Source organism: Cebidichthys violaceus, unplaced genomic scaffold (genome assembly GCF_023349555.1).
Source record: "Cebidichthys violaceus isolate CVI_PGR_0920_01 unplaced genomic scaffold, fCebVio1.0.p SCAF_11, whole genome shotgun sequence".
Taxonomy (NCBI): Eukaryota; Metazoa; Chordata; class Actinopteri; order Perciformes; family Stichaeidae; genus Cebidichthys; species Cebidichthys violaceus.
Genome location: NW_027176274.1, coordinates 11,661,998 through 11,675,823, shown reverse-complemented (window position 1 = coordinate 11,675,823; position 13,826 = coordinate 11,661,998). Strand labels below are relative to the sequence as shown.

General features: G+C 37.5%; 1 protein-coding gene across 1 annotated transcript in view; it reads left to right on the top strand.

Moving 5' to 3' along the window:
• gpc6b (glypican 6b) overlaps window positions 1-13,826 on the top strand; it is a 77,657-nt gene that overhangs the window by 20,732 nt on the left and 43,099 nt on the right. Inside the window, exon 3 of the mRNA XM_068704806.1 lies at window positions 8,261-8,652. Within this exon, the coding sequence (XP_068560907.1) occupies window positions 8,261-8,652 (392 nt within the window). The remainder of the gene's footprint in view (window positions 1-8,260; window positions 8,653-13,826) is intronic.

The window sequence follows — 13,826 nt, the reverse complement described above, 5'->3', positions numbered from 1 at the left end:
TAATGAAGAAAAAAAATGTAGTTGATGAATGTTTGGTTAAAACATTTCCACTGTTAATCATGAAGGAATAGCAAAGCTGCAACCATCAAACTTTGACTAAAGTAATGGGTAATTCTTCAGTGCCAGTATAAACGCACTTCATTTATTACAGCACTCTCCAAAGTAGTGGATACAAAGTGCTTTACAGGCAAAAGAAAAGAGAAATGTAGAAACCACAAAATATATAATCTAGAAAAGCCAAAGAAAACAGTAGAGTTTAAAGATGATTTTGATCTGTGCTGAGACTTTAGCGGGAGGCTATTCTTCAGTCAAGGAACAGAAAAAGCAGAGTCATTGGAATAAAAGCGTATTGTATGCCCAATATGTTCCGATCTACAAGCTATGTAACATTATTGTTGAAGGAAGTCTACAATAGATAATGAAATCAAGCTTATTAATTCTATATGGATCACATTTGGTGCGATTAATACATAACCTCGCCCTGTTGTGAAGTGGTTTGCATTACAGTAGCATAAAACAAGCTTCCTGCTTAAAGGAACATATAACGTAAATCGAAATTTGAGTGTTATTAGCAAATCCAGCATCTTATTACTGTACTTCTGCTGTTATTATTCTGCTCTGTATTTTAAATCGATTTGCTTGCTTGTCTTCTGTGAAAATGAAGAAGACTAGTAACAAACTCATAACAAAATATATATATATTTTTTTACACATTACAACACAACAAGCGTTTTATCAGATATTTAACTACAATAGAAAGTCACACTAGCTTTTATTAATTTTTACTTTTTTAATGGTTGTGGTCCAGCAGTATTGGCAAAGCTCAACATCTTTGATTTATTTCAAGTACTTGTCCTTTTTGTCTAAAGGGTTGTCTTTCAATGCAGTATATCTCCTGTGATTCCAACTTATATATAATACTTTTATTTTTAAGACTTCATTTTTTTTGTGGGTCCACGATATACCACTGTTAAACATAATACACACTATATGTCAGCACCTCTTTGTGTTATCTTACACCTTTTCACTATTCATATCTTGTTAGATGATCGGTTGATATACAGTTGATATATATAAATGACCTAAGATACATTATGTCAACATGAATATAACCTCTTCTTAGATCTCTGGATTGAAGAGCAACACTCCCAAAGATTCAGTTAATCCAAAGTCATTCTAATATTTGTCCAAAAGTAAGAAGTCGAAGCATATATATAGGTTTTCATATCAGGCTATTTCATCTAAATATATCCAATGCCAAGAACTGAATAATGATTGAGTGATTAATAGTGCAATTCAATACTCACCAGTCAATGTCTTGTATTTCTATGCTCATTCTATCCAACTATCCAACATATTATATGAAACAAACACTATTCAGTTACAGCATGCAACTCTCAGATGACTGCACACTGCCCAGAAACTCAATGTCACAATGCCTGGGTGATATCTGTCTGTTTTGTTTTTTTTCCAGGAATGTACACTTCTGTAGCTCCTGTTTGATTCCTGGAAGTGTGCATGAATAAATAAGTGTTATTTTGATCAGCCACTGTCAGGATAGTGAATGTCATAAGGAGGACTTCAGTGTAGGAGGAAATGGGGTTTGTCCAGCTGCACTTAGATGTATGACTCCAGGCAACCCTGTTCCTCTTGGGGTTTGCTGCCATTCTCCATAATTCCATCAGCTTCAAAGCAGATGCCATGTGCAGAGTTCAGCTATGTAGCCCTCTGCTAGCGTCTACTCAGGTTCTCCACTAACCACCCGCTTGAGAAATCTGAGATATTGATTGCTGGATTTGAATTCCACACTTTTATTTACGCATCATTAATTGAATCTGAGTGTTAGAAGTTGTGTGGTTTCGAGCAGTAGCAATCAGTTGAGATTTAACCAGCCAATACATATTAGAAAAGAAATGCATCTTTCTTTTTTTTTTTTCCAAGGACGATTTGTCTATTATGAGATTCTGCATTTCCCTGACTTCATGTTCCTTAAACAATATCTTCTCTTCATAAAGCAGTGTTTCCCAAACAATTGCGTTGGCCTTGATTCTGGGTCTAAACGCATAGTTAAAGATCCAAACAACACAGAGCTGTTAGATCATTTCGAAGTTATTTACCATCTATTTAGCACCTGGCTATGGAGTCCCACCCACACAGAGTCAGTGTATGTATTCTCTTCTCTTTAATGCAGAGTTTGTGATGAGTGTTACTGTAGCTGACAGTAGCTGGCCAGCCCACGCATACCTGACACCACAGGCTATGTGTCACCGTAAGAGGGCACAGTCTCGACGATGCCAAGACCATCCCAGCACAAATACAGAAATATCCAACAACAACCCATGTTGCACTGTGTGAATCTAAGATAGAAACAACACCATCTGAAAAAAATCAGTGCCAAACATGCAGCCACAGTTACTGCAATGTTTTAATACATTTCTCCTCTTTGCTAATTCATGCATGTCCTACTCATATATACCCAAGACCCCAGGAAACAACTGCTCAGAGAAATTAGATAAATGCTGTCACTGAGTATCCTTTTCCACTTGCTCGTTAAACACTTATTCAGGGGTCTTAATTGCTAATCAATTGTTGGCCCTCCTCTGACAATGAACACCATGGTGCTGGTCAGCCAAACAGAATACTAATATGGTCCACCCTTCACAATTGATCTTCTTTGGAGTTAGCGACTCACACTGTTGTCGCTCGTCAAAAAATTCCTTGCAGTAGGACAATATTAAGCAACTGGCCCAAAATGGCGACAGTTGTATTGTTGCACATAAAAAATCACCAGTGAAATACCCACGCGTAGACAAAAAACTACAGAAGATAATGTAGTGTTTTGACCCAGTGTTGCTGTTAGTTTTAAGCTACTATTGGGTTATTTACCCAAACAAAACATGGTGTGGTTGTGAGCCTTTATGATCTACTCTTAACTGTTTAAAAGTTTCATGTCAATATCTGTGGGTGATTGTTACTAATATGTGTAACCATTGCAGTTTTGAATGCCATATGCACATTGATTTGTACAAGTGACGGTAGATTTGTGGCCATTTTTTTACTAGGTAAAAAGTTAACCCATTGATGACCCAGTGATGCTATACTGATGAGTCAGTGTGTGAAAGGTGGCAAATATTTGTATCCTCTCTTTTCTCCCTCAGCAGCCATTGTCGATGTGCTTGTCGATGCGCTTAACCTAAAGTACTCCTCACGGCATACTCTTCAAGGCTGCCAACCATAGAAGGCCGCACTGTGCTGGCCAGCTACCAGGTGTGGATGTGTTTGACTAGATGAATGTGGAGCTGGGCAGTGCTGAAAAGGGCATGCTGGCTCAGCAAAACCCTCCTTTAGTTAAGAGGTCCTATTGGACTATCCAGTTGGAGACTGGAAGAGTAGGTAGGATTCAAGTAGAAATGCCACGGTATCTCTGTACACTAAAGGAGTTTTAGAAATCATTCTCCGTAGGATTTCTAATGGACAAGCTGCTATGTTTTATGGAAATACATACAATGTCATGTTAATTTAAGGACAGTATGCCAAATCTCAATTTACATTTATGAAACCGCGCTTTATCAAATGTATTCCAGATTCCTTCCTCAATTTATAGCATTGGATATGTTAACTTTCAAATATTAGGAAATATAAATCAATCTATTTATCTTATATATAACTACCTTAGCAGTGAGTGATTTTACATTGAAAGCCTCTGCTTTTAACTGCCACTGTGTGACTCACAATAGGCAGGCTACAAGGGTTAACACATGCAAATGCAGAAATAAAAAGCCTGTTATGCTACGTACAGAAGCATAGCACTTAGAGCGGCCCACTGTAGATCGGTGTCTCTTGTCAGACCAAATCAATGGTCCACAACTGATTGACATGTAGAATTAGAAGTGCTTCTTTTGGCAGCAAAATTGCTAGTTTCATGTACAGGCGTGAGCGCTTCAGTAGTTTGAAGACCAAGTAGTGTGCGATATTCAGTTTCAATAATCACAAAGTGAGAGATGGTCTCCCTCTTTGATCGTCTGTAGTCCTGTTGGGAAAGACAGTGAGTGGCTCTGCTGATGATTACAGGCTGTTTATTTTTGCTGAATGGGAGCCAAACAAGTCAGTTTTGCAAGTTTTCTCAGGGTAGCTTCACTGACAAATTACAGATAGTTTTGAGAATGGTCTGCTTGCAGGAATGTGTTTTACATAGAAGACGTCTAACGAATGATTTGAAATTTCCTCTTGAATCGTCTTGAATTTCTTCTTGAATCTTCTTGTATTGAAGTCATAACTTTAATTGGTGTATGGCCATGAAATACAATGCTGCACTCAAAATAATGTATTTTAAAACTGTCACCACACATAAATATCTTTGCACAGAAGCTATTCAAAATACAGTGCTTACAACAGCATTTCCTGAAGTTTTTGCACAGATGCCAAATGTGGTGCAGGTGGTGTTTTTCTTTCAATATTTGAAGGCCTCTGCGTTGGCGACAGCCTTGGCTGGAGGCCTTTTGTTTTGGGGTTTTGCGTCCATCCATCCGTCTGTGCCTTCCTTTCTCGTGAACTTGATATCACAGCAACGCTTGGAACAAATTTCATTAAATCTGGTGTAAACATCTACTTCAACTCAAACGTTTTGGGCCTTAACTAAGGAATTATGACAATTTCACACAAATAATAGTTATTTAATATGATAAAATGATGAAGTGATCACTTCTTGGACGTAAACTGCAACTTGACTGGTTGATGGAGGCAACTGTGAGGCGGTAATTCTAGCTTTATCATAGATTGTAATTACTCATCTGAAGAAACGTGAGTTGTGGTGGAAAACACAACCTTTTTATCCTCCTAAGTTATGGCTGGTCACAGTTTAGGAGACTTTGTAGTAATTCATTCTGCAGGCCACATCCCACAAGGGTCCCCACAGTAGCTGTCATCCCATCCACAGCCACCTCTGTTAGTTATATGTTCCGTAGTCTCATTTGTCTCCAAAAACTGTGGTTTGCTTGTAAATGGATGCCTTTTTGCCATCATCCAGCTCAAAGATATGAAATAGTAGCACTCTGTTTCAAGATTGCTAAAATTGAGACTACAACTGACATCTGGAGAGCATCCATCAGTTTTCTGTGTGAGCACGCAGCAGTGGATGCACTGAAACAGACTTTCTCTTTATCACAGAAATAATGTGTAACCTCTGCACAGCGCTGTGGGCTCAGTGAGCCAAACCGAGCTTTATCAGCAAAAAGTAATGAACTCTCTGCATGTTGGGAGTATTAGAATCACCCGTGTCCAGAAATTCAGCATCATTATCCTGTTTGCAGCTCTTGCAGCCATTCATTTAGACAGACCTCTTAATTACTAAGACGTGTAAACGATGTATGTGTGCTTTCCTGATCATTTTAGGATTTGACATTTCACCAAATGTCTTACTGTAAAATACGATGCTTTTTTCCAATTAGATTAAGTTGTCTTTTTTTTTTACTAAATATATTAGTCACTCAATTATACTGAACTCACCAATAATGTTATTATACATTGTAATCACTCCAAAACAGAGCTTAGAATTACATCAAATATACTTCCCAACAGCCTAATTTAACAATAAATTCTGCCATAATTACATTAGTTAACTTAAATTAATATTCCAGCAGACACATTGGGGCAAATAACCTGAATGCATTAAAATATTTTTTGTTCATTTTGTTTTTTTCTTAAGTGCACTTTATTTTTAAATGAAATTAGTTTTGAAGCTGTCATTAATCAGCATACACATCACTGAGCACCACTGACTATATTCATTACCTATAACAAGCACAAATCATGCTTCAAGCCTTTTCTATTTAAAGAACTGCTCACTGTAGTCTTTCATTTACTATAATATTTAGAATGACTTATCCAAAATCGCAAGTTCTTCATACTGTGTGTGCTGCTGAAAGAAAAAGTCACATGATACCCTCTTAAGATAGCAGGAAAATCTGTGTGAGGGTAAAGCTAATTTAATCAGATCCCCAGAGGACATCTTACAATTAACACTCACTGCTACCTGCTGATAAGACATGCTTATGAAAAATACTTTATTGTAATAAGAATAGAGAAATCAAGTCAGCATGTTGCATATAATAAATCAGAAGCAGTTTGAGAATGAATAAAGGATTGGAATCTATTATCCTGTGGAAAGTGTGACCTTTACCCTCATATCCAACATCAAGTAAGTTATAGCTGCTGGTTGCAGCTATAAATACATTTGTCTTAATCAGATATACATTATGAAGTAACTTTGTGTGTGTTGTACTGCCTTGCAAATGAGGCATATTTTTCACATTTTACTTTCTGTTGGTGTGCAACAGCATCTTTTGATATAGCTGACCAGATGTGATTGGAGTGGTATCATGGAGAGTCATGCCGTTTTGTTTCTCTGTTGCTGTAATTTGTCACTTCACCTGCATTGCTGAGCACTAATCACCTCTTCAAGTCCATTGGAGGTTTGTCTGGTTACTGATAAGTAACTGTAATGTGAATGGCTCAGAGGGCTGAATTGATCTTTTAGAGGATATGTGGTCATGTGACCTACTGTGAATTGCTTTGGAATGAGAATTTCTTTATTCACCAAATGTACATTGTACACTGGTGATATGACAGCTGTATGATTTGGTGATACAGCACAGTAAAACCAACACAGGTAAACGTTTAAAGGTAAGTAAAGAAGTTAAAGAAAAGATCAATACAAATATTATACAGTTGATGATATGATGAAGAACAATAAATTGCTATGTTATGCATGTTACTACATGTGTTGCTATGGCTGCAGCTATCAATTATTTTAGAAATCAAGTATTCTACAAATTATTCCATCAATTAATTGAGTAATCGGATAAAAAATACTTTATTAAGGAGCAATAGTAGATATAAAAAATAAGTAACCAATTGATTTCCTCTTTCGACTACATTTTCCGAAGTCTTAGAGTTTGTCAGTTCATTGTTTTGGTTTTGCGGCTCACAACTTTACTGTTTTTAATTTAGTCTCTCTTCTTTTATCAACTCTGTTCCAGATGCAGCAGGTAGCTGTTTTAAGTGACAACATCTCTGATAAACCCACTGTATACTACCTTCCCAGCACCAATCAGCAGAAGGCACTATGTTTCTGTCAGAAACCAAAACACAACGGAAATGAGAATAACATTTTTGTCCAGAAACACGGCTCAAAAGAAATGCTAATCTGTCTGGTAAATGAGATGTAAAGAGGCGACTGTTTGCTAACAAGTTTACCATATCAACTTTATGAGGTGATAATTTGTCAGCATCACATTTACAACTTTCCGCTGTCTCCAAGTGACCAAACAATTAATCCTGCTTTGAAATGGGACATATTGCCCTATAATAGACAATAACTGAGGAATATAATTCTGTAACCTCCACCACCCTTTATGGGAGCGGAGTCTCTGTCTCTGTCTAGTCATGAACTATTTCACTTTGCAGTTAAATGTGTGGAGTTTTGAAGCCTATTTAAATTTTAATCCTGGTCCTTGAAAGGGAGGACTATCATTATGGATACCAGATGGTCAGGAATATTATCGTCTCTTCCCAATTTGCGGTGAGTCATAGAGGTCATGAGGCAAACAAGTGCTACCTATAAAAGCGAATGCAGAACGACTGCAAACCTTACAGATAAACTGTATTGTGGAATCGTAATCATATCCATAATAAGGATCATTTGTTGCGTTTAATACGACAGCCTTATGCTTCCACCATATGGAGCAACATTGCAAATCACTGTACAGGAAATCCTTCTGCAATATACATCCTTTCTATCAAGGTACAGAAATGTATTGTGGGTTTACAGGTGATGTTGGGACAATACAGACCTCTTGCACTGCAAACACACAACTTATTGCTTTCCAGAAATATATATGAGGAAGGCTCCGATTGATGTTAAAAGTAGTTTACTGGAGATAAAAATCAACAAAGCTGTGAAGTCTCTTCAAAATGAAATCAACATCAGAAGCCTTAATTGATTTGCTATTTTGGTATTTTCTGGTTGTCGGCGTATTTGGTGTCGGCATTGTAATCAAGTAGACTTCCTTTTCTGACTTTGTTCCATCTTGCAATCAGACACAGTTAATGTAATATTGCTGCATTTCTTTTTTAACCACAAATTAAGTTCCCGGTGTATCTTATCAATGTATGCCATGTACAGTATAATCTGTAGCAACACAGTCACACATGAAAGAAAATTAGACGATGAGTAACACCTTTTCTTTTCTTCTTTACCCAGAATTCTTCCTGGAGCTACTGGAGAACACAGAGAGGTCCCTGAATGAGATGTTTGTGAGGACTTACGGCAAGCCTTACATGCAGAACTCAGAGGTCTTTGAGAACCTGTTTGCAGAGCTGAAGCGCTATTACACAGGAGGAAATGTTAACCTGGAGGAAATGCTTAATGACTTTTGGTCACGGCTACTGGAGCGTATGTTCACGCTGCTCAACTCCCAGTACGTCATCACTGAGGACTATCTGGAGTGTATCAGTAAGTACACTGACCAGCTTAAGCCCTTTGGAGACGTGCCCAGGAAGCTCAAGGCTCAGGTTACCCGGGCATTCATCGCTGCACGCACATTTGTCCAAGGGCTCTCTGTTGGCCGGGAGGTGGCCCAGAGAGTGTCTAAGGTAACAGTGCTCCCCACTTTAGTCACATTTAACAAGACTATAAAACACCTAATCAACTGCTTGCTTTTGTCATATTTCATTTGATTGCACTCGCTGATTCCATTGAAAAATATTCAGCATTTTTCTCAGCTGAAATTAAGACTTGCTGGGTACAGATTTTCACAAGGTCTTGATTGGCGTTTCTGCAGCAAGGTCACATTCCCCTCTGGTTTTCCACTGCACACAAGTTCCTTCCAGATACTTTTCTGACTCATATGTGCTCTCTGGGTGCATGTCATCAGGAAGCTTGAGGCTCGAGGCGGCTTGTTTTCAGGCGCTGTCTAGAAAACAGTGTTGAAGGGTATGTGGCTTGCTCAGTAGAAATGCCCGGACAATGAAAAAGGAGAGAAAAGAAATGTTGTGCTATCACTGTTAATTGCTCGTTTCCTAATATTTGTTCACCCAGTTTACAGAAGCCATTAATCACGATCTAGCCTTAGTATTCTGTTTGATGCGATGTAATCTTAATGCTGCATCCGCAGTATATCATACTGCTCTGGGAGCTTGTGTAGTTTTGATCATGTACGAAGTAAGATTAAAGGAAAAGCAAGAGGCTAAGGCTTGGGTTTAGTCACACTGGTGCTGTTTCTACATGCCTTCTCATGGGGTGAGAGAAGCCCTGATAAGCACAGTGCTGCAAATCCTCAACCACCCTGGTTTCTTTTCACTACTGTATTGATATTACTTTGATTGCATTAACAACTCTATATTAAATATTTATAGACCTGCTGTACAGTATATAAACAGAAGACAATGAAAATAGTGTCAACCATCCGAGACGGAGAAGACCCTGCTGTTATCTAAGAAATCCAAAATGTGTTTCCGTGTAGCGACACTCTGGTGCACTCGTTGAACTCTATACATGTTCTCTTCAATGTGTTTATTAGTTCCCTCCTCACCAGTAGTAGTGGTGAGGCTCATTTAGAAGCAGCCACAGAGGATGTGTTGTTAGTATGCGTTTACTGAGTTACACCCTGCGTTTCTCACAAGCCAGCATGTCCCTGCTTCACCTCTTGACATTTCAGTGAGACCTGAGATCCAGTTCATGTGTCTGGGACTGCAGCCCTTTGATCCCCAGGGTATAAACTTATCATGAGGGATTGGGTGTAAGCATAAGGGAATAGGACACCCTGCTAGAGGTGTCTGTTGAACAGCGTCTCTAAGATGTGACATCCATGCTTATTGCTGCTGGGATGTATATTGAATTAAAGTAGACGATGTAGTACTTTATTGCTTTTCACAGCTTAAGAGACAAAACACAAAACGCGGCGAAGCTTTGAGTAAACAGAAATTTGTGTTTGGAGTCTGCATCTCACAAACAAAGATCATACTTATCCCAGATCATTACCCAAACAGTACATCTGCTTCTGTTTATTTGCAGTGATTAAAATTGCATCGCCTTCCGCCTGGTTATTGGGAATTAGGATATTTTAACTAACAACTTTGTAAGGTGAATGCACTCACTGTAGTAAGATGACAATCATTTGACAGAAGCAAATGAGTAAACACGTTGTGCTGTCTCAAAAAGTTACATTCATGCTGCATCGACTTTGTAAAATGAAAATCTTATCATATTTCACAGTATGTGCCTTTCAATGGGAGGAATCCTGAAGTCTATCACTCACTTAATTGCATTTCTGTTTTCATGAAACAAATAATCTTTTGATTTGTAAATTCACTTCTATTGTTACTAGTGTTGTTTTTTGTTAATTGGAAAAAATTAAAACTGAATATGTGAGGGAAGTTGACAGAGACACTACACTATATATTTGTGGAGATTTAATATTATTTCATATGGTCTTTTTGGTCTTAGTCGACTGAGATTTCTCTGGTCGATTAGTCATTTTTATGCCTTTTTCATGCTGAATTACTTATTTCCCAGAAATGTATAAGTGCATCTGTGATAGACGCAGGATTTAAAGTGCTTTTGTGTGATTCTTTGTCAGGAAACTCAGTGTTGGTCGACTAAGAATTTCTTTGGTCAACGACAGCCGTACTTATTTCAAAATATCACTTTTGTGATGATTCATAATGAAGGAATTATTTCGTTTATTTTAAGTTACGAAATTTTTAATTATAAATGTTTTTTACAAAAATAAAGAGTGAGGAACTGTTTCTACTACGCTACTAATACTACTACTACTTCTAATAATTATAATATGCCACTACCAATAATACTACTACTACTACTACTACTTTTTCTAATAATAATAATGATAATACTTGTTTTATACTATAACTACTTCTAATAATAACAAAAAATATAATTTTTCCTCATGACTAAATCAGCTGAGAACAGATTCCATAACATATTTTGTTAGACTGCCCTACACCTGTGTCAGGTATGATAGATGTTGGCGGGAGCATAGTTAGAATATTCAGTGTCAAGTTAGTGTGTGACAAGTCACACCAGTTGTCTGTGAGGTGATGTGTGAGGATTGTCTTTTACTCCGGGTGAATGTGTTGCCGCCTTCCTTGGAGACTGGAGTTACAAAAATAACTCCAGTCGTCTCTTTACGATACTTAGCGTCGGGCTGCTACATCAAACATGAACAAATATCACCACGTTCAGGTCAGAACTGGATAAGGTCATTCATGTTTTTATCTCCTCCAGGCCTGACTGCTGTAACTCACTATATTCTGGTCTTACTGAAATATCCACAGCTAAGACAAAGTGTTGCTTCCAGACTTTTTTCACATTGCTAGCCAATTGACCATAATCTTTGCTGCACCTCACTTACCTGTCTGCTTTAGTATTGATTTGTAAGACTGTATTGCTTGTTTTTTTAAAGCTTTGCTTGGTCAGGCTCTTTAAGCATTTTTGTAGGTTCAGCATCTCTTGTTCGTTACCTAAAGTGGCTTGGCCCTTGTTGTCCAGTCCTCTCAGTCTTTTAAATTATAAAAATCTTTTCTTTTCTTTTATGTTATTGTCATACCATTCTCATTTTATTATCTCTTTAACCATGTGTTGCTGTGCTATCTCTGTTTTACTGCAAATGAATTGTAAGATTGTACTGAGAAGTGCTTTATAGAAAACGTGATTACGCTCAGATGCCACTCGGAGGGAAACTTTCAGCAAAGTGTACATTTTCTATTCACTTTACTTAGCAATTTTCTTTAACTTTCTATAGTTTAGGCTTTATAAACTTACTTTACGTAAATATTAGTATTTACTTAAATAATTAGAAATAAAGCAGTTCAGATAAAATTACACGTTTTGTTTTGCCACAGCAACCGTATGTTTAGCTGAACCTAAATCATGCAAAGCTTATCTCGGCAGCATAGAGGACAAGAATTGCCTCAGTGTAGCCAAATGCTGCAACTACAAAGTCCTGTACAAGAACCACGGCCTATTTAATTACGTTTTATGTGGCCTTTTTTCTATGCTCTGAGAGGATAGGTTGTCTGCTTTAAACGTATTCACAGGAATGAAAGCCTTGCATCATTGTTTGATCGGGTTCATGGGTTTCCACCGAGACAGAAAAATGACATTCCACATACTGCTGCAAGAATGCAGATACATTCAGTTTTCATTTTTTATACCAAACCCTTTCATTGTGTTTGTGCGGCCTAAGGTCATCAAGTAAAGAAACAACATATTCTGTGTCCTCTTCAGGGTCTTTACATTAAATTAATTTAGCAGAAGTATTTGCTTAAATCAACTTACAGTGAGTGCATTCATAGTCTGTAGAACTAGATGCCTTTAAACAATTTGAAGTGCATCCCTCTAAAAAGAGACAAATCTCCAGCTCCACAAGGTTAAGTGTCACATTTTTATCTTTTTAAAGAAAATGAGACATTAGTAAGTGCTTGCAAAGGCATGTCAGTGTGTTGCCTGAAAAAGTGGGTTTTCAGCCTGAAAGATGCTTAATAAGATGCTTCTTGGTGCTTCATGGAACAGAAAAAAGTCCATTAGCCGAGACCCAGGAGCTTTCATTTCAAACACCTTCAAGCATTTGAGTGTTAAGGATAAGAATGTTGAGTGCAGCTCACTCTTAAGAAATCATCTAATAACAACATATTTACTATGTCAAGCAGTCAAGTTTGTGTTTGCTGTATGAAATGTCACAATAGTAGCTCACACGTGGCAAAACAGACAGTCACTGATAAGATGTTGAACACACAGAGTCTACATTTGACCTGAATGTAATACAGCAGAGGACAGCTGGTTCAGCCAATGGTTTCCTGTAGTTTTTTATTTTGAGGATATTCCCTCACTATCACAATACCTTCTCAATGAGACAGCTGAACGCATTTATTTATATTTTGTCAAACCCCAACTGTTCACCAAAGTCACACCAGTCAAGTCAATTTTATTCACAATTAATAGACACATTTGTGATTCTAGACCAAGAGGGTGTTACAATTTGTACAAAACATACAACACTCTGTCCTCAGACACTTCTCCATTAAAGTAGCTTTGATTTGAAGAAGCTTTTTAAGCCTATAGTGAGGGGGAACTTGCCTTTGGACTAGCATCAACATTCTATTAAACAAATTCAAACACTCAATTAGTGCCACGACTGATTGTTAAGCTGACTCATTATGTTGCTGTTTTCCACTCTCTTCAAATTCGTTTTTGATGCAATTGTGGCTAATTAGTTAAATAATTATTAAAAATTCCACCCACTAAAATAATTTAATAATAATAATGAATTATCAAATGTCATCACTGTGGAGAGATAATCTGTGAAAACACACAAGAAATATTGTGTCAGTGATAATTATGCTTATCTTTTCTCTCTAGCATGTGTTATTTTGGGGGCTTTGTAATGCCTGCTGTGTGTGATGATTCCATACCGTCCTCTTCAAACTCCACCTGTCACGCATCATCTCATTTTTGTATGTGAAGATGAGAAGGATGAATAACTGAGATATGAAATGCATGACAGCTAACTCAACTGATGGGTGGGCAAATAAAGAGTTGTCTTTATTTAATATTTGACAATCAAGTGCAGGCTAAATCGTCTGTTAATGATCACACACGCTGTTATTGACAGTGCTCACAAACATTCTTTGGTCTTTGGTCAGCAAAACATCTCTCTTGTCTCTCTTGTGGCATTTCTAAATGTGCATACTAAAATTAATCTCTAACCTCATCTTCCACCTTTTTTCAAAATATCAAACTGCAATTG